The following is a 22,416-nucleotide window of genomic DNA, read 5'->3' as shown; positions in this document are numbered from 1 at the left end:
CACACACTTCCATTTACTAACATGCTTCCTTTGTTTTTCACATTACTTACTTACCTTATTTATATTAGTCAGATTCTCATCATTATTAATTATTTCACACTCTATTAAATACTGCCTGCCTTCTTATTCCTTAAGATACGAAACAATATGCACATTACTACTTATGCACATGCACTGAACTGCCATTTTTCCTGACCGTTCCTTAGCAACGACGCCAAACCAACTCTGACTCTGCAAACGACTCTCTGTAACTACTACTACTACTACTACTACTACTACACACAGCACACCCACAAACACAACCACACATTACTAAAGTGCCGTCTGGCGCTAGCCGCACACACATACACACAACACGAAAACAAACGCTGTCCTCCAAAGGACAGATTGTTAGTACTACTACTATTCCCAGCACACGCGCACACGCGCACACACGCACACACACACACATGTTCACTACCGTCCTTGTGTACGTCACGTTGTTATGGCAACCAATCCCGCTGACTTTCACACCATAAACACACACAGTAAATCTGATTTTCTTCATTTTCTCATTTTATTACTTTGGTATGTTCCCGTTTATCCATTCATTTGCTTATACTTTCTTTTACTACATTTTATGACAAGACTCCCAAATACTTTTGTGAATTATAGTTTTCGACTGTTATAAAACCTACCGGTATTCCGATAAATTAATGTTTCTTGTGTTTATATATCATTCATCTACCCATTATCGTCTGCAAAATTTTTCTTCATTTTTCCTTCTGCCATTCTTATTCATTGTTTTTCGTTCTAATCTACATACAACTTATTTCATTCAATTTTAATCTACAAAAAATATCAATTATTGCCTACTTTATAAAAATTTATTTTCACCATTATTTCTACAACTCCTCTTTTTTTCTACTCTGTTCCATTCGTGTGCGTCGAGGCCGTGTTCGCTTTGCTGAAGAGGTATCTAACTGGCACTAACCGCCCGAGCACGTGCCCGTCTACGTTTTTAAGGAGATTAACATTGTAAAAAAGTGTTGTTCTACCGCTGACCTAAAGTGCTACATGATATTTCAACCTATTCGATTAACTAGATGAGGTGGGAGAATAAAATGTACGATCTTCAGTTTTGTTTGTGATCTGGATATTAGTTCGTTTGCCAAATCTTTAACACGCGAATGGAATAAATATTCATTATCGATTCGTTATTTGCTTGACGCTTTCGCTAATAATTCAGGGGAATATGTTTTTACATATGTTCAAATCAGGTTTACTGTATGTATTTATTAAAGATAAGAGAGTAATTCGGGTATGCATACTAAACTGTTAACCGTTAGTTTGCGTGTTCGATCCTGATCGATTCTACTTTTTTTTTTTTAATTCTATTTGTTTATTAAATCCTATCCGAAGCGGGGGGGGGGCTATACCCTTTCCTTCCACCTCCCCCCAAGGGTGGGTTCCTAACGGAAGGGCGTCCGATCCTCCACCCACCTACGGGCAAGCAGGGGGAGCTGGCCACCATCCCCCCACCAAAAGGGGAAGCCTGGCATTTTCTCACCCGAAAGGGGGGAGCTTGGCAGTTTCTCCCCCCAAAGGAGGGAGCCGGTGTCCCCCCCAAGGGTTGGGGGGGCGAAGAGGCCAGGAGGAGGTGACTTTTTTCCTTGGGGGGGGGGGAGAAACCTCCAGGCACCCTCCTCCCTGAAGGTGGGGTTGGGGATTATCTCTCCCTGAAGGGGGGAGGCCGGCACCAAGCATGTAAATCCAGAGGGGTGACTTTTTTTGTTACCCCTCGGAGTGGGAAGGGGGCTGATCACCCAGGCAACGCCGGGTAACCCCTGCTAGTTACATATATAAGAGAGAGTAACTGATGATATATATATATATATATATATATATATATATATATATATATATATATATATATATATATATATATTATGTATGTATAAGGAATGTAAAAATACCAGCGGTGGTTGATGTTATGTTTTGAGAAAAATAGAAAAACCGAATGAAATTATTAAAATAATCAACGTTTCGTCCTTATTTCAGAGGACATCTTCAGGATAATAGAAGTAAAAATGTAAGAAAAGAAAAAGTCATAGATCGTACGAAAAGGAGGACAGTTTTTGAAACCTACTCATGTCGGGAAGGACAAACATATGTGTGCGTATGGGAAGGTTGGGTTGTTCGATGTCTATATATACACTTTTAAAAATGTGTTAAAATAAATATGTACATTTTTTTTTTCTTCTGTAAACTTATTCATTTTGTTGAAATATTTAAGGAAAACGGTTAGCCAGGATCTGTTTTGATATTTTGTTCTTTGATTATTATTTTCCCTATGCTAGGGGTTAAATGGTAGAAGCCTTTTCTTTGCGTAATAGTATAAGTATTCAATATTAGTGCTGATTCTAAAAGTCTTCTTTTAGCTCTATCTATCACGTATTTAATAATTTTCGCTTGATCTAAATTAAATTAAATTAATTAATTTAGAATATGCAGTCCCCAATATCTTAATGATGAATTTCAATATATTACGAATGTTTTAAGAAAACTACAGTATCCATCCTATTTCATTTCTTACGCAAAAAAAAAAGCTACGAAAATACACTATAACATAAACACACAGAAAAATAAAACAAATACCTCACTATTAAACAGACATCTTTTCATTCCCACCCACACAAAAAATACAAAAATCTACGACACTCTTAATAGACTTGGTTTTCACTTGATACAAACAACTTCCTCAACCATAAAACAGACATTAAAAACTACCAAGCACTCTCCCAAAACCCTCACATCCGATGCCGGTATATATTCTATCCCATGTAACAACTGTCAACAAGCGTACATAGGTGAAACACAGCGAAAATTGAAATTAAGACTTAACGAGCACAGAAGAGATATAAGAAATGGTAACGCCCTAAATGCACTCTTTTGCCGTTGTGCAGAACACGATCACTCATTTAATTTAGATCAAGCGAAAATTATTAAATACGTGATAGATAGAGCTACAAGAAGACTTTTAGAATCAGCACTAATATTGAATACTTATACTATTACGCAAAGAAAAGGCTTCTACCATTTAACCCCTAGCATAGGGAAAATAATAATCAAAGAAAAAAATATCAAAACAGATCCTGGCTAACCGTTTTCCTTAAATATTTCAACAAAATGAATAAGTTTACAGAAGAAAAAAAAAATGTACATATTTATTTTAACGCATTTTTAAAAGTGTATATATAGACATCGAACAACCCAACCTTCCCATACGCACACATATGTTTGTCCTTCCCGACATGAGTAGGTTTCAAAAACTGTCCTCCTTTTCGTACGATCTATGACTTTTTCTTTTCTTACATTTTTACTTCAATTATCCTGAAGATGTCCTCTGAAATAAGGACGAAACGTTGATTATTTTAATAATTTCATTCGGTTTTTCTATTTTTCTCAAAACACACACACATATATATATATATATATATATATATATATATATATATATATATATATATATATATATATATATGTGTGTGTGTGTGTGTTACTTTCTCTCTCTCTCTCTCTCTCTCTCTCTCTCTCTCTCTCTCTCTCTCTCTTTCACAAAATTCATTGTTTAAAAACTTTACTTTACGGTGTTGTATTTAATTCGTAATTTTTTTTTAAAATGGTGACAGGTTTAAAAAAAAAACCTTTAATTAAAACAAAAAAAAAAGGTATGATGTGAGAATTTTTTTTTTTTTCGTGTATCATTAATATACAACGTGGGAAAAAATAACGTTGAAATTTCCTCATCGCATTTTTTTTTTTTTTCGCACACACACGGTTAAGGAACACAATAAGTGACCGACTAGCATTTCAATTTCAACTAACCCACTTATTCGATTATCCCTAATATCTACGGGATGGGCATTCTAAACTTTTTTTTACAGTGCAACCACGTGTCTCCTCTCGACATCAATCGTTGACTTTAATGCTGTTTCTATGGTCTTCTCTTTCATCTTCTATTCTCGCCGTGTCGTCGTCTCTCCTACTGGCGAGCACAGTGACTCGCAAGTATTACAAATAAAACAAACTTAAACACAGAAAACACCAAGTCCAACGCATTCTGTATATATCAGCTGTACTCTGTGTGTGTGTGTGTGTGTGTGTGTGACACAATTGACCTTTTAAACACTAACGCCCACATTTTTGTCGTCTGTCGAGGTCATCTTCGTCGGTCGGTTGATCAATTCATTTCTCAATCTACTCCGAGACACAACCTGACTTCAATTGTCCCAAACTGCAAACTGTCGTCAACTGTCACAAACTCAAGACTATCCGTAAAGTATCCCTCACTGTTGTAAACTGTTGCAGAACTCACTCCCACCCCTAAAACTGTCCATAAACTCTAAATATATTTGACCTTTATGTCTAGTGTTTTGTTTCAGTCACTGCTACGCCTTGGTTAATAATCCTATTAACTACAAAACTAATTATTTAACTTTCTTAACTAATTATTTAACAAACTTTCTTGGATTTACATTTTTGGATTTTACCGTCATTGGATATTTTACCTTTCACCAGACTATCCATTCACGTGTAATCACCCTTTTCTTCGCCATATTCCCTCTACTCCACTTTTTGTTATCAAGTAAGATCTTTGACTTACTTGCAGTTTCATCAAATACTTTTGTATGCAAAATCCGATCCCGCATTTTGCTAAATTCTACCCTCTGATGAGAAGGAAAGTATTTCTTCGAAACTCCGCGGATTAAGGACTATCCACTTATTAAGTTTTTCCTTTTCAGATTAAATATGTTTTTAACTCTTTTTCAAAGTGTTTTTAACATGTTTTATTAACTATTTGCTCTTATATATATAATCCGAGGTTATTAATTTTCAGATGTAATGAAGTTTTACGAGGTTAATACAAACAGTGCCCAATACCGAAGTAGGGTAATCTTTGCTTCGTATAAGCTTGTATCGGTACTTGTACAGTTTAGTCAAGACATTAAAAAATGAAAATATCGAAAAAAGGTTATATTGTACGTATCCGTTATGGAATGAAGTTCTCTGAAAAAACAATTCACTCAATTTCATCAAGTAGTTTTTTTTTTGTTTTTTCGTTTGTTTTTTTTTACAGTGAAAAAACAATTTGTTATGATACCGAGCAAAAGGTTCGATTTTTAGAAAGAAAAGCTAGAATTAAAGATGGGGAGGGAGTGTCGGCGCCTTACATGGAGTTATCTCCCCGTGGCGTGTTAATTATTTTCACAATGGCTGACTTCAACGCGCTCTCATAAAAACGTGTTTTTCTGCGGTAAAAAAAAACAAAACAAAAAAAAACTACTCCATCAAATTAAATTAAATTTTTTCTTCGGAGATCTTCAGTCCATAACGGATACGTACAATATAACATTTTTTCGATATTTTTATTTTTTTAATGTGTTGATTAAACTGTACAAGTGCCGCTGTATCGCGTAAAGAGCTCTTTAGTTACCGATAACTAGCTAATTGCTCATGACTGTGTAACAACATATAACTGCTTGTGTAAAAAAACAAATAAAAAGTATACATAAAACAATATAAAAGTATATATATATATATATATATATATATATATATATATATATATATATATATATATATATATATATATATATATAATTCTTTTGTTATTATTATCCCGAAAAATGGCATGCTCGCCGCCTAAAGCTTACAACTCCCCCTCCCTCGTCTCTCATTCTCTGTTCATTAGTTATCTGCCCTTGTTTCTTTGTCGGTTGCATCATACGCGCGTGTGTTGTTGAATTCTAATTTAAGTCACAGTTGCTGTTTTCTGCTGAAGTCGACTTCAGTTGCTGTTTCTTCCACGCACCAGCCTGCTCGAAATTCTTGTTCTCTACAAGGTCAGTAATATATGTAACACACACACACACACACACACACACACACACACACACAGTGTGTGTGTGGATGCACGCGCACGTGTTAATATATTTTTTTATTTTCGTTTCTTACGATCATTTTTTTTTTTTTTTGGCAAAAAAATATATCAACATGATTGACTTAATTCTCATCCCAAATATTCGTATGTTTGTCTAAGCAGCGTGTTTATTTCGGCACATTCATAACACGGATCGTGCTGAAATAATGACATTATTAAAAATGTTACTATTTTGAAAACCATTCTAAGGGGGTAGGGTTTTTGTTTGTTTGTTGCTTTGTTTGTTTGTTTGTTTGTTTGTTTTAACTATTCTGTCTTTAAATTTAATTTAATAATAAAAATACCGTAAATATTGAATTTACGAACTTGCGTAACTTGAAGTCTTATCCATTTCATATATATATATATATATATATATATATATATATATATATATATATATAGCCCGGTCCGTATTCTCTATAATTACCCTTTATTTAATTCTTCAAACAACAAAAACAATAATTTGTCACATTATTCCGGAATAGAGGTGGCAGGCACCGTTTTTATTTTTTGTTTGATTTTGCGTTTTGTTTTGTTTGTTTGTTTGTTTTTTGTTTGTTTGTTTTGTTGGGGTTTTATGCGTATTTTTTATTTTATTTTTTTTTAGTTATTTTTACATTTTGTATTAATTTATTGTGAGGTTTTCTTTGTTTATATATATATATATATATATATATATATATATATATATATATATATATATATATATATATATATATATATATATAGGCTGGATGGACTGTCCCGTCGATTTCGACGTCGCTTTCGTCACAACAGCTAAGTTACTCGGAAATCCACACATGTTTTTTTTTTATATACTGGTGAAGGCTTTGTGTAACCACACATTTTGGTATTACTGCTAACCTTTGTCAGTCTGCACTGCAAATGACTGCCACAAGACAGAGTAGACCGCAGGTTTTTACATCAGAGTTACCTTCTTCTCCTGCATGTCTTTAACGGAGACTGGAAGCGCATGTCTCCCAGTGAATTAATGCGCCCCCAGATGTCAACCTGGAAATTTCTACGACTCAGCAGCAATGCAGTGAATGCAGAGAGCGCCTAGACTTCCCAGATGGTCACCCATCTGGTACTGGCCAAACTCAACGTTACTTAATTTCGGTGATCTTATATATATATATATATATATATATATATATATATATATATATATATATATATATATATATATATATACTAATTTCGGTGATATACTAGACTACCCGTGACTCGTTGGGTCAGTATGTTATATTAGCTATAAAATTCATGTATGAGCGTGACACTTGTGAGGTAGAGAAATTAGGTTTTTTTTTGGTTTTTTTTTTTTACATAACAGAAGCATTTCTATGAAAGTATATTAAAATGAAAAAGAATATAGATTTCTATGAGTCGTTCTGTTTATTATAATTGATTTTTTTTTTTTAATTTACAGTTACTGAATTATAAGTGGTTGGCCATACTTATAGGTAAATGTGCACTGAACAGATACCATAATACTTATTATAGTTAAATTCAAATTTTGATATATCTCGGTTTTTGTTTTTACATCGTTCATTTCTGTATTACGTTTAAGTTATTTTAAACTCCACTTTTCCCATGTCTCTTCTCTATCTCTTTTCTTTCTATATAAATAAAATGAACTCATTTTTTCCCGTGTGATTTTGACCTTAATAGGATTAAAAATCAAGATATTTCATGCAAATATAATATGCACAAACGACAGAACAATATCTGAGGTGTGTTATAGGCTTATTATTTCTCAAATTCCTCGATAATCTTAGATTTCTATACTTTTTCTGCTGAGAAGTCACGGCCAAAATCGGTTAAGATCAATGGAAGTGGTAAAATATTTTCTCTCTTATAAATTCCTCCTCCCCCTGCCACCACTTAACACCGTTTGGGGATCGTTCACAAGGAACAGTTGAGAAGAGAACACCGGTTTGGCTTCGTAGTTCTTTCATGTGAAGTTATTTAAAATCACTAAACTAAGCTGCAGTGCTCTGTGGCGTAGTGGTTAGCGTGCTGGACAATTCACATTATATTTTCACGTTCGCGCCGACCTACCGTAGTCGTTTTTTTTTTTTGTTTTTTTTTTCCTAAACAACTGGAATGGACTTTTCTTGGTGGCCGAACTGTTAACGTTGCAGATGTTTTTTTTTGTTTTTTTTTTCACACTTTATTTTCCTACTTTTACTCATGACTCCGGGTTTGATCCTTCCTACTTACCTACCATAACATTTTTTAAAACTCCCCCCCCCCGTCCCGGAAACAAACACTCGGGCAACGCCGGGTACCCCCGCTAGTTAAATAATAATTTCGAAATAATAACGTTAATATTTCAGTGTGCAGGCCATGTGCGCATGCGCAACCGAATGTCGTAAACCGGAAAGTGAATTACATACATTGTTACAAGTTCATTTGAGTTTTATAATTATACTAGTGAGGGGTACCCGGCGTTGCCCGGGTGTTTGGAGGTGGGGGTCGAACCCGAACCGTTGAGGCAAAGTTGTAAATTAAAGTGTGAAAAAAAAAACGTGCGACGTTAATCATTGCCCCACCGCGAGATGCTAAAGGAAACACGTTTGAATTTATTTAATTACTTGGATTTAGCAGGTGCCCATTTTAATGAGTTAATGAGGTCAAGTTTGACTGCGGAATAGTATTCCTTTACTGCTGAATGCTTCCCTCCCCCCCCCAAGATGTTATAGGAAAAAGACTAACCCACATGCGGCGAGCGACAAATATTGAATATTTATCTTCCCGAAATCGAGCAAATTAAATAGACAGGCAGGCTTCGTTGTTAACTGTGAGATATTACGATTTATATGTGATATAAAAAGTTGTGAACCGAGCGACCGCTTCTCTGAAAAAAGCCTTTTGTTGACGTACAGAAAAAGCGAACACACACACATACATACATACATACATTTTCGCTTTTATATATATACTAGCGAGGGGTACCCAGCGTTGCCCGGGTGTTTGGAGGTGTATGTGGTTTTGGGTAAATAAAAAGCAAAATCGTTGGTTGTTAAAAAAAAAAACGAAGCCTTGACGCGCAGTTGGAAAATAGTAAAGTAAAAAAACAGGTGCCCGTTTTTTGACGAGTTACTGGCGTGAACTTTGAGTGCGGGACAGTGTTTTATTTAACGCGAGTCTGTTTTTTTATACAAAAAAGCTTAATGCACATGCGGCGATGGTAAGCGATAGCTATTCAGCAGTTAACATTTTCTGCGGGACAGTTTTTAATGAGGTCAATAAACTGGTTTGATTGTTTTTAACTAACTTTGGAAAAAACAGCTCCCTGTTTATTAGGAGGAGTGTCTTGTCTCGAAATGAAAGCAACCGTCTGATATGACAAAGCCGACATTGACCAAACGTTACATAGCTTTCTAGAGACCACTGGCCGTGGGCCAGTATTTCGAATCGAGTTTCACTTTTTTTTTTCTTTTCTTTTCTTTTTTTTTGTTTATATACCGAAAAACGAATGCAACACGTGCAGATCCGAAAATGTCAAATAGTTAACGTTTCAAAATCGGGCAAATTAAATAGAGGGCAACCACCGTTGTTAAGTCATAGATATTATCATTTAGATGTGATATAAAAAGTTTTTAAAATGAGTGACAGCCTCGAGAATCCGCCGGAAAAAAAGCCTTTTGAAGACATACAGAAAAAGCGAACACACATACACACATACATTTTCGCTTATATATATATATATATATATATATATATATATATATATATATATATATATATATATATATATATATATTCGTTTTGTTTTTTATATTGACAATAGAAACATTTGTACTTCTGCAGTTTACAGGGCTGACGTACACGAGTGCTACCCCTCTAGCGAAGTACGCATCGGCTCCGATAGTGTACGCAGTTCAACTTAGGGACAATTATTATTTTTACAAGGAAAGAATTTTTGCGTGTGTGTTTTTTTTTATTTATTTATTTAACAGTAACATAAGTGCATAAGCACCAATCTTATTTATTTATTTTTATTTGTTTGTGTGATTTTGTTTTGTTTTGCTTTGCTTTCATTTTGTTTGGTTGTTAAATCCGGCAAGAAAAAAACATTAACATCAAAAGAATAAAAAAACAATAATAAGAAAAGAATCCACAAAGTTCACGCCAACTTGAAATTTTTATTTTTTATTTTTTATTTTTAAATAAAAAGTAACACAGGTATCGTAAAACTTTAATTAAACTTGAAAATACTATTCAAAAATAGCGCGGATCAATAAGTCCACTAGCAGCAAAAGATCATATAATGGATCAAGTAAAGATTAGATACCCCGTAGCAGACGACAAAGATAGGCGAATAATTCAAGGGACACCGGTTGTTCGACCTTGACATTGCCGTTGGTTGTAAACAGGTTAAATAGCAGGCATGTTCGAATGTTCACGAGCAAGATTTTTTAAAAATATATTTACAAAACTTTTAAATATTTAAAAGTAAAAATATATATTTACAAAGCATTTTCTTTAATATTAAATATTTACAAAACTTTTAAATATTTAAAAGAAAAAATATATATTTACAAAGCATTTTCTTTAATATTAAATATTTACATTTAATCAGCTTTTTTTTTCTTTGTCTGTGTCTTTTTTTCTTTGTCGTTTTTTTTTCTTTTTCTTTTCCCTTTTCTTTTCTTTTTCTTTTCTTTTCTTTTCTTTTTCTTTTCCTTTTTCTTTCTTTTTCTTTTTTTTTTTCTTTTTTTTTTCTTTTTTTTTTTCTTTTTCTTTTCCCTTTTCTTTTCTTTTTCTTTTTCTTTTCTTTTCTTTTTCTTTTCCTTTTTCTTTCTTTTTCTTTTTTCTTTTTCTTTTTTTCTTTTTTTTTTCTTTTTTTTTCTTTTTTTTCTTTTGCATTACATCTTTTTAGTCGCGCTGAACAAAGCCTTGTTTCTGTGGGATTTTTTTTTTTCACGTAGGCATCACCACTTATCAAGGCCAAGGGGCCACTCGAGGATAAGGGTTAAAGCGTGTACAATAAAAATTGGACACTACAGTAATCGTTAGTAATGGAAATTCGGTAAATTTGTTAACTTATATGGAACGGCTCATTAAAAACTTGTTTATGTTAGACTTGAAGACAACCATATTGTAGTAGTCAGCTGGATTAAAAATAAAATTCTAATTTGGCGCTTCTACAGAATTTGAACCGAATCAAACCGGCTTCTGTCGAACTATATCTAAAACTTTGTTTAGAGTTAGGATTTAAAAATTAAAAAAAAAAAAAAAAAACGTTCGGTCCAAATTCAGTAATTTAATATGGCCTGAAAGGTAAAATCCAGAATAGTTAACAGTCGATTCCTCGTAACAAAAAATAAATTAATTAAATAATCTATACCAAACGCAATAGAATTAAATTGTCATTAAATCCTTGTACTTTTAACGTGTAAAAACTGTAAAACTTTTCGTTAAAATTAAAAGTGGGAGGCAGAAAAGAATGCGAGAAGAAATTCTGCATAGGCATTAAAAATGGTTTTATGTTTTTTTTTATATACTAGCAGGCCGCCTGGCGTTGCCCGGTTGTAAAATACACATAAATATTATATTTAATTCGTACAAAAACGGAGACATGTACATGCGAGTATTATGTTCTTTCTGAACAGTTCATTTCTTTTTTTACTATAATATGGTCGTCTTCAAGTCCAATGTAAACAAGTTCTTGATTAGCTGTTCCCCTTAAGTAATCCAATTTACCAAATTTCCACTACTAACGAATTACTACGATATTGTCCCAGTGACTACCGTCACACTCAATCCTTAAGTGGCATCCGGGCCTTGATACGTGTTGACTCCTTTGTAAAAAAAAAAAAAAAAATGAAGCTCAATTTTTTTTTCCAATTCCAATACCCTAAAAAGTTCCGCGTTTTCCGATTGCGATTAATCATCCCAACACTATTATCTTTTCAGCATGAAGTTTAAGCGATCACATAAAAAAATATTGACCGCCGGTTATTTTCTTTTATAGTTTAAAACATACGATAAAACCCTATAAATCAATAAACTTTACAATTCCTATTTTCACTTGCAAGTATTTTTCGGTGTTTATTCCAGATAGTCCACAGATCGATTTTATTTTTAATATGTCCTTTTTAAGTAAAGAATAATATCACTCACTTAATTCTCATGTAGAAAATAATAACATATCCAAAATTTGGTTAATTGTAGGGTTTTTAATTATTATCTAAATTTAATGTTAGAAGTTTAATATTTTATCATGTATAAATAATCAAATTTTATTTAACTTCCATAACCATCGATTGCTAAGCTGTTGTCTCAGTGACCATCTTAGACTCATTAACCTCGAATGCTTTTTTTGTTTTTTTTATAAAATCAACAGTAGATTCTCTACCGTACAATGTAGACTAGAATCTATTGTGGACTAAGTCACTGTGGGGAGGTATGTGAAGCTTCCTCCCAATACACGGCGATGGGTCTTCAATTAGAACAAGAATTAATCAATTTCATGACAATAAAAATATGGGAGTGTGAATATATATATATATATATATATATATATATATATATATATATATATATATATATATATATATATATACGAACAGGGAGATCTGACGTTGCCCAGGATTAAATGATGATCAATGAATGTTTCACACTCCCATATTTTTATTGTCATGATCTCCCTGTTCGTATATATATATATATATATATATACGTACAGGGAGATCTGACGTTGCCCAGGATTAAATGATGATCAATGAATGTTTCACACTATATATATATATATATATATATAAACTTAACATCTCTGATATATAAAATAAAATATGTATTATATACGTTTGAAGCCAAAACAAGGCATTATTACAAAATAAACAGACATTTACTTTGTTTGAAATTTATATTGGAATTCATAAATATATTTCGAAGCAAAGCTTCATCTTCAGTATGTTTTTCCTTTTTTTTATTTATTTTTTTATTTTTCGTGTTGTTGGAGCAGAGAAGAATCGGCAAGTACAAGTTTGTTTGTTGTTTTTACGGACGGTAGTGTTTTAAATCCCGTTTAAAGTTCCGAGATTTAAAAAATTACCGTAAAAATAACAAACGAACTTCTACTTTCTGATTCTCTGCTCCAACAACAACATGGCAAAAAAAAAAAGAAAAAAAAAAAGGAAGAAATGTATACTGAAGATGAAGGTTTCCTTCGAAATATATTTATGAATTTCAACATAAATTTCAAACAAAATAAATGTCTGTTTATTTTGTAAAAATGCGTTGTTTTTGCTTCAAACGTATATAATACATATTTTATTCAAATACAACCAGCGTTTCTAAGGAACAAAAATCTTAACATCTCTGGTATCTATATAATTATAAAACTCAAATGACCTTGTAAGTTGTGTTTTAACGCACATCTGGTTTCCGACTTCCGGTTGCGCATGCGTACATAAACATAAACCCATAACAGCGCAAACAAATAAACACAAATCACTATTTATTTATTTAATTTATTCTCTATTTTTTAATACACCTTTCTTAAAAACATTCATACATTTTCTTCTACACTAATAACATAAATAACTTCCAAAATGTTTTTTTAATGTGCATTACAAATAATCAACGTGACAATAAAACGTATTGTTTTACTGTGTATGTTTTCAGCGTCCCAATTGTTTTTTTTTGTTTTTTTTGCGTTTAAATTATCCATATAAACAATTTTTAATACTTTCTGCTTTTTTTTTTTTTTACATCGCTTATTTCCACATTGTCTTAATTAGTTTCATTGACCTTATTATTAACATATAAATTAAATATTTGACCCAATGGGTCATGAATGTTTGTTTAAAATAAATGAAAAAGTTACATTTTATTTTCATTTTCTATTTAAAAAGCCATTCTTAACATGGGGAGAGTGTTTTAACTATTCTGTACTTTCATCTAACAATTTCATTTATAAAAGATATATCAAAATTTGAATTTAACTTGAAGTATTACGGTATCTGTTCAGTGTACATTTACCTATAAATATGGTAAACCACTTATAATTCAATGGCTACAAGTTTATTTATTTTCCCAAAATAATTATAAACAGAACGACTATATTCTTTTTCATTTTAATATACTTTCATGGAAATGTTTCTGTTACGTCACAAAAAACTATTTTCTTTATGTCACAAGTGTCACACTCAGACATTAATTCCAAAGCTAATATAACATACTGGCTGTTAAGTTTGCAGGTTGAAACAAGTAACGTAGAAAGTAATACAAATGACGACTCAACAAACAAAGGTAGATCAAATAAGAAGTATATTAGAAAAAGGTATATTTACAGGATATTTACATAATGGTGTCAAATAAGAGAGTCTTTGCTGGAGAAACATATCTGCTCTCGGCGGCCTTCAGTGGCTTCTGGTGAACACACACTCAGACTAACTGAGTCTTCCTATTTATGTGTAATTACTATCCACATATGCAAATGAATGTGTGCCACCACAACACTGACCCAACGGGTCATGGGTAGTCTCGTATCTTTATAGATTTCTTTCATAATATATATACCATACTTTGGGGTAATTGCACCATGTCCAAGGTAATTGCACCAATTAGCTGAAAGTGCTCTTTTGGCAACCATTCATATAAAGAGCACTTTTTTTAGTTGGTACAATTACCCTAAAGTATGGTAGCATTACATTTTAATAAATAATATGAACCCTAAAAAAGAGAAATATGAATTCTCAGTGGGGTCACTATTATAAAAAAGAACCAAATGGCCAAAGCTGCGTGACCTGGCGTACAATAATTCTGTGGTTGGTTGCTGGATAAAGTGAAAGCTTATAATTCCTTCGGATTATGTCCAAATCCACCGAGCTTATTCCATTATTATTCGTTTTATAAAAAAAAAAAATAATCCGATGCATAATGTGCCAAGAGCGACCATTACCCCCCCCCATTTCCACATTCTGAAGTCCAGATTGTTTCATCAAAAAAAGATTATCCTCACAACGTTTTGGCTGATGTAATCTCCGACTTTCCCCAGGTGTATCGTGTCAAACTCTAGAATCTTTCTGTTGAACTCGGGGAATCTTAACTTACAATTGAATTTTACCAAGTATTTTATCCCCAAGGAATTTTTACACCCAGGCATAACGGATAAAGTACTTGGTTAAATTTAATTGTAAGTTATACTCGTCTGTAGGTTGAAGGTTCGATATCTCAGTGTGGACGAATATCCTACCCCTGTGAATTAAATGAAGAGTTCCATTCGAAATGCTCTCAGACTACCTTAAAGAGTTCTATTCAGTCAGCGCACTCACGGCTAATGAAACGCTACATAAACTGCATCAACCTCACCCGCAAGCGCTGCAATATTCCCTTTGATCTTTTGGAGACTTTGGCAGTGGACAGAGACAGATATGATAGCGGGATGCCCTTCTTCAACAAGGAGTATGAGTGAGCTGCTACGGAGCGTCGCATACTGAGACACTGACGAGCGGCGGCCACTAACCATCAAAACTCAAATCCTGTGTTCCTGGGCTCAATCTGTGCAAAGCAGTGTAGATCACGCATCGAGCTTCACAATCGTCAACGGAGTAAATTAAAAAAATAACTAACTAACCATTCAAAATTCTGTGTGGATTCCCAAGTTTGACAAGATACACCTGAAAAACGTCGGCGGTTACATCGACTTAAATGTTATGAAAATGACACTCAAAATGAGAACAGCAGTTCAAAGAATTATATAAATAATAATCATCATATATATATATGTATATATATATATATATATATATATATATATATATACACGAAAGCGTGTGTGTTATTTTGTGTGTCACGTTTACATCCGGGTCGTTTAATTGTTATGTACTTCCATTTCTTGTAATGAATAATTTTACCAAGAATTCTTCATAAGTTTTGGTTTTGTTTTCGATTATAGCTGATGGCACTCAAGTCATTTAATTTTTTTATAAATAATTTTACTAAGAATTCTTCATAATTTTGGTTTCGGTTTCGATTATGGCTGATGGCACTTAAGTTATCTATTTTTTTTTATAAATAATTTTACCAAGAACTCCTCATAAGTTTTGGTTTCGATTATAGCTAATGGCACACCAATAATCTATTATTTAAAAATAATTTTATCAAGAATTCTTCATGAGTCTTGGTTTCGGTTTCGATTTTAGCTAATGGCATCTTAGTAATCTATTTTTCTATGAATATTTTTATCAAGAATTCTTCATAAGTTATGGCTTTGGTTTTGATTATAACTGAAGAAACTCACGTAATCTACCTACATACCTACCTACCTGTCTATCTGTCTGTCTGTCAGTCTGTCAGTCAGTTTGGGATTTGGTTTCGATTCAAACTGATGAAACCAAATTATATAGATACAATTTTTATTTTGGAAATCGCAACTTTATAATATATAATATAAAGTATATTAATAAACAGTCTACAGACGAAAGTTTTTCTTTTCTCTTTTCTTCTTCTTCCCCCCCCCAATCCAGGCACTAATTTGAAACAAAGATCACATTGAATAAATGTTTACTGTCTTCCATCAGTTTTTTGAAGAGTTAGACTATTTAAAAGTTACAAATAAGAGGCTTTTAAGTAAAATCTCTTCTCTGTATTCTTCTCTTCTATCTATCTTCTATATAAATAAAATTAACTCATTTTTACCTCTGAGTTTGACCTTAATAGGATTAAAAATCAAGACAATATCTCTGGTGTGTTATAGGCCTATTACCTATCCACTTCCTCGATAATCTTAATTCCATATATTTTTCCTGCTGAGAGTTCACAGCCAAAGTCTGTTACAATCAATGGAAGTGGTAAAATCTTTTCTGTCTATTAGATTCATACTTCCCCCCCCCCATGGCCACTTAACACCGTTGCAGATATGTCCACAGGGGAATTTACGAGGAAACACCAGTTTGAGTTCTTAGTTGCTTAAAAAAAATGGATTGCCATTTTACCGTCGAGTGAAACGCAACTTTCGATTACAACTATTCTATGGGTTACTTATGCCATTTTTTTTATTTATTTATTTATTTTTTTTGTGGGGGGGGGGCTGCGAGTCGAAGGATTACTTAAACGAAACGAAGTAACCTTGGATTCCAGGTTTTAAAACAAACTCTAACAGTCAGCCGCGAGCGTTCTTCACATGTTGAAACGATTACTCGATTTTATATTTTATTTACTGTATTTTTCCTTCTATTATGTTTGCAGTGATTTTTTATGTGATACTAGAGGGCAGAGCTGACTTCTTATTTTTGGATTAGTTACTTACTCATTATTTATTTCTATGCATTGAATTTCTGGGAGTTTCATTAGCCCAATTACTACTACGCTATTGATATGGAATCAGACGACATTCCAATTGGTAAAAAGTGACAACAAAGAAAACAATACAAAAACAAAACAAAACATATAACAAACCGTTGTACTTACACCTAACAATTATACGGTTAAAAATATAGTATAAAATAAAAACGAAATAAAATTTACCAAAAACATAATTTAAATTTTCATAAACGATATAATATTCAATCACACAAAATTTTATTTACAAATCATTTAATATTTTTATTTTCATTAAAAAATGCTATTTACTTGACTCCCCACGAGGGAGGGTAAAATTAGACGCAAAGTTTTTAATGTGTGAGAATGATTTAATTATAGAAAGCTATATTAACTATTTATTTTCAAGCATAACATGTTTGAAATACAGTTTTATTTGCAAACCTTTTTAATGAAATTTAAAAAAAAAAAAAAAAAAAAAGAATCGAAAAAAAATAAATAGTGTTCCTATTTAATTGTCTCACACAAATGGCGGAATTAAACATAATACTATTTACAATGCCTCCCCATGGGACAGAGTTAGACACCAGGGTCGTTTTTTAATGTGGAGAAAAGAAACAAAAATAAAAATTGTCTCAGTCGTGAAGGATTTCTCCTCCACTGACAGAGAACAAGAAATTGAAGTGTACATCTGAAGAACAGATACTACACTTTGATCTTGACCCGAAGGTTTAGTTATTAATGTAGGAGACATAAAAGTTTGAAAACAATAAATTTAAATAAATGGATGTTCTACAAAGATGGTCAATTACTTTCTGTATGTCTGCCATGTCATGTGATAGGATAGCCACAAGAGAGAAACAATGGAAATAAATACAGAGAATCCTAATATATCCTATATCCTGTGTTTGCTGACAGACCAGAGATTTTCTTTTTCATACTAAAGAGTTCGCCACTTATCAAGATCCAGAGACCACTCGAGGATAAGGGTTAAGTGTACGCCAAAACTCATATAAATTGATCAAGTAGTTTCATTTTTAAATAAGAAAATCAGATTTCATAACTAATCTACAGGTGAGAATCACACAACACCATCTTGAAGACAGTTTGGAGGAACAAGGGAGATAATTCTAAATAATTTAAGTGTGTGAAATTTTAAAAAGCCATTCTTAACATGGTGGGAAGGCATTGGAAGAACTGAAATTTGCTTTAAATGATTTTCTTTATAAAAAATAAACTTGATCAATTCATGTGATTTTTGGAATATGATATTTTCTTTCCATCACGAGTATGGATGTCATACAGAATTTTTCTTTATTTTTGTTTTTTTTTTTCTTTGGGGGGGGGGATAAGCGCCCACTTTTTGAAAAATGTAAATAGGTTACAAAGGTTAATAGAAACCGTCATCTTCGAATAGCTTTTGGCTTTGATAAGTGACTAGCGGGGGTGCCTGGTGTTGCCTTGAATAAGTTTCCAGACTTTTTTGTACAGGCATCTAAAATTGTCATAGATTCTTGAAAAGTCAGGATGTAATAACTCGGGCTATGGCAACAACATATAAACTATCAACGGATACACACTCGAGAGTCAAAACAATAAAAAAAATATGCTGTTGTCCTAGCCCTAGTTATTACTTAACGTAACATAAACATAACATGCGGCTGCAGTCAAGATTGAACTGTAATTCAAAACTTGTCCATAGCTGAATACTTGATGCTTCGCTAGGGCTATCAAAGGTTTTTTTTTTTTTATATCGTGACGCCATCACTAGATGGGTTGCATACGACGGCTTAAGAGAGGCCCATCTACCCTCGAGAGAAGGATAGACTGCGCCATTTTCCCAACCTGGTATTTTATCTTGCGGTACATACATCGCGTCTCCTTCTCAAATGCTCATCCATCTGGTACTGGTCAGGCTCGACATTGTTTAACTTCGGTGATCTGGCAAGAACCGGTGTGTCAACGTGATTGTGCCGTATGTTATTGCGATACATCTGATGAGATGATTGACCCATTTTTATGATTTCAGGATCAAATAAACAGCTACAGAAGGAATTGGAATACACCCTACTAAAGCCTGATTGTCACAGCTGAGTGGAATAAGAGATTCAAGGAAGGCACGGAGTCTGTGAGGAAGGATGAGAGGTGTGGGAGGAGAAAAGTTAGTCAGAACACCAGAGTTGATTGGCCAAATAAAGAATTTCAGGGATAAGGACCGTCGTGTGTCTATAGAGACAATAAGTGCACAGTTTGATGTCAGTGTGGGAACTGTACACACAATTATTTGCTAGGAACTGAAGATGCAGAAGATTTGCGTGAATGCACCAGTCCACAGCTGCATCCTTGACACAGACTATTTGACCAAGATGGGCATCAGGACAGTTCCTCACCCTCCCTATAGTTCAGACCTTGCTCCCTGTGACTTTTAGTTATTCCCTAAGCCCTCTGACCTGGCAAAAGATGCTGGTGCTGCCCTATCGGCAGTTCCAGGCAGAATGCTTTAGGCGATTTACAATAAACTCTCTTCTCAAAGAGAGAAGACAAAGCCTAGAAGGGTAGACCTTATACAACTTTTAACATGAACGTGTTAATTCTAAAGTATTTTAAACCAATAGAAATTTGTCCAAACCCAAAAAAGTAACACCTACATGTGAATGTAGTAAGCCATTGCGAAATTATAAATTCCTGGTCAAAAAAAATCAGTTTTAAGGATCCTTCAACAACCAGTTGAACAAAAGAAACCCAAGAAAGTCTATTCAACGCCTTGTCTCTGACCAGAGTGGAAAGACTAAAGAACTCAATGACTCAAATACCAGCTTCAGCTTGCACACCACTAAACATGCCACAAGTGTCTCTCTCCTAAGCTCACTCTCTCCAAATAAAAACCTTAAAGCAAACTCAGCAAACGTCTCCTATTAAAAATGTAAAGATTGAACCTTCAATCTTCAGAAGAATAATTTTACAACTGAACTTTTGACTAAGTATTCAGTACACCATGCAAGAACCATGGTCCACATGTGGGCTGGTGCATCTACCACTAGCCTCTCCCTTTTGGATAGGGTCCAAAAAAGATTTTCAATCTTATAGGTCCCACTTCGTCAACGAAGCTCCAACCTCTGTCCCATCACCGCAATGTTGCATTCCTGTGTCTGTTTTACATTTTAATTGAATGTGCTCTCAACATGCATATCCCGACAAACCCACTTAGCAACAAAATCTCACCCCTTCACTGTTAAGATCCCTAAGTGACAGAAAGCTTTCTATTCTAATAGTTTCTTCCCTTGAACAGCTAGACTTTGGAATTCCCTTCCTGCTACCTACTTCCCTGACTGTACATATGCATAAGTTTAAATGTAATGTAAACCAACATCTTGTTTATCTTTCTTAGGCTTGGTCCCAAATAGTAGCCCCTTATGTCCAAGTTGTGATATGCCTCGTTAGGGGTGAACGTGAGTAAAAAAAAAAAAATGTTGTGAAAATGATGCTTAAGATGAGAATGGTAAGCTGAAGAATGCAAATAATATGTATTTTAACTAATAATTTTTTTTGTATTTTAATTAATAATTTTTTTTGTATTTTAATTAATAATATTTTTGGTATTTTAATTAATAATATTTTTGGTATTTTAATTAATAAATTTTTCGTGTATTTTAATTAATAGTTTTTTTGTATTTTAATTAATAATTTTTTTTGTATTTTAATTAATAATTTTTTTGTATTTTAATTAATAATTTTTTTTGTATTTTAATTAATAATTTTTTTTGTATTTTAATTAATAATTTTTTTTGTATTTTAATTAATAATTTTTTTTGTATTTTAATTAATAAATATTTTTTTGTATTTTAATTAATAATTTTTTTGTATTTTAATTAATAATTTTTTTTGTATTTTAATTAATAAATATTTTTTTGTATTTTAATTAATAAATATTTTTTTGTATTTTAATTAATAATTTTTTTTTGTATTTTAAATAATAATTTTTTTTTGTATTTTAATTAATTATTTTTTTTGTATTTTAATTAATAATTTTTTTTCTTGTATTTTAATTAATAATTTTTTCTTTCTTGTATTTTAATTAATAAACTTTTTTTTCCTTTTCAGGTTTAGATTTCATTTTTATTCCACAAGAACATGGCAGATGTTAAAGGAAATAAAAAGGTTGTGCTTGCTTACAGCGGTGGACTCGATACGTCTTGTATTCTTGTTTGGTTGAAGGAACAAGGATATGAAGTTGTTGCATTTCTGGTATGTTTTTTTTTAACTTCTTTCATTGATTGACTTGATGTGTTAGATGATAGGGATTAGGAGTCTAATATATATATATATATATATATATATATATATATATATATATATATAACTACTTCATTTACTCACATAAATTAATATACGAAAGTATAGATTTATGCGTAAACTTTAAGTATTTACTTCAAAAGTGCTCAATACGTAGGTAGAGCTAGTTAGTAATTTATAAAATATATATGGCGATTAAGCTACACTGAATATTCGGCGTTTCATCCACTCTAGGATTCGCGAATCCTAGAGTGGATGAAACGCAGAATATTCAGTGTAGCTTAATCGCCATATATATTTTATAAATTACTATATATATATATATATATATATATATATATATATATATATATATATATATAGTAGAAATGGTAATTAATAAAAATTGAAGAAAGTGCTCAATACTGTTGTAGAGCAAATATGCGTTTTATTTTTTATTACCGTATCTTTCTGTTAAGTTACATTATTGGCTGACACAGATAAAGAGGCAAAAGTTATAGACTGTTGACATAGAATTACTGCTTTATGTCCAATTGATAATTGAATATGATTAAATTTATGCTCATTTATTGCATTAAATATTAATCCATATAAATAAAGCATTTAACAGATACCATAATACTTAGTTCGCTATACTTTATCATAAAAAAGTTTTGTACAAAATTTCAGCCTGATCAGTCTACTAGTTTCCGAGAAAAAGTGTAACGAACGGACAAGCAGACAGACGAGGAGAAGCATAAAGATAGATGCAACCTGATGGAGCAAGTGCGGCGGTGTGTAAAACGTCAGCATTTTGCACATTAATAGTGACATCATCATTTCGTGTCTTTGTGTCAATTTCTATGAATGGGCATTCGTGTTATAATTGTTAATGGAAGTAA

At 32.5% G+C, this 22,416-nt stretch overlaps 1 protein-coding gene across 2 annotated transcripts in view; it reads left to right on the top strand.

Annotated features, from left to right (window-relative positions):
* The first annotated feature begins 5,743 nt into the window (after nt 1–5,743).
* The window catches only part of LOC145268711 (argininosuccinate synthase-like), a 93,938-nt gene continuing 77,265 nt past the window's right edge, over nt 5,744–22,416 (top strand). Inside the window, exons 1-2 of one of the 2 annotated variants that reach the window (XM_080124251.1) lie at nt 5,744–5,885; nt 21,344–21,487. In XM_080124251.1, coding sequence (XP_079980377.1) covers nt 21,374–21,487 — 114 coding nt within the window. In that variant the 5' untranslated portion in view covers nt 5,744–5,885; nt 21,344–21,373. Of the gene's footprint in view, nt 5,886–20,630; nt 20,742–21,343; nt 21,488–22,416 lie in introns of those variants that run through there. The other variant, XM_080124252.1, reaches the window with a different exon arrangement.

Source organism: Euprymna scolopes, chromosome 44 (genome assembly GCF_053919585.1).
Source record: "Euprymna scolopes isolate OS-2025 chromosome 44, ASM5391958v1, whole genome shotgun sequence".
NCBI classification, from domain to species: Eukaryota; Metazoa; Mollusca; class Cephalopoda; order Sepiida; family Sepiolidae; genus Euprymna; species Euprymna scolopes.
Note: the sequence above shows the minus strand (reverse complement) of the source record. Positions and strands in the feature narration are given on the sequence as shown.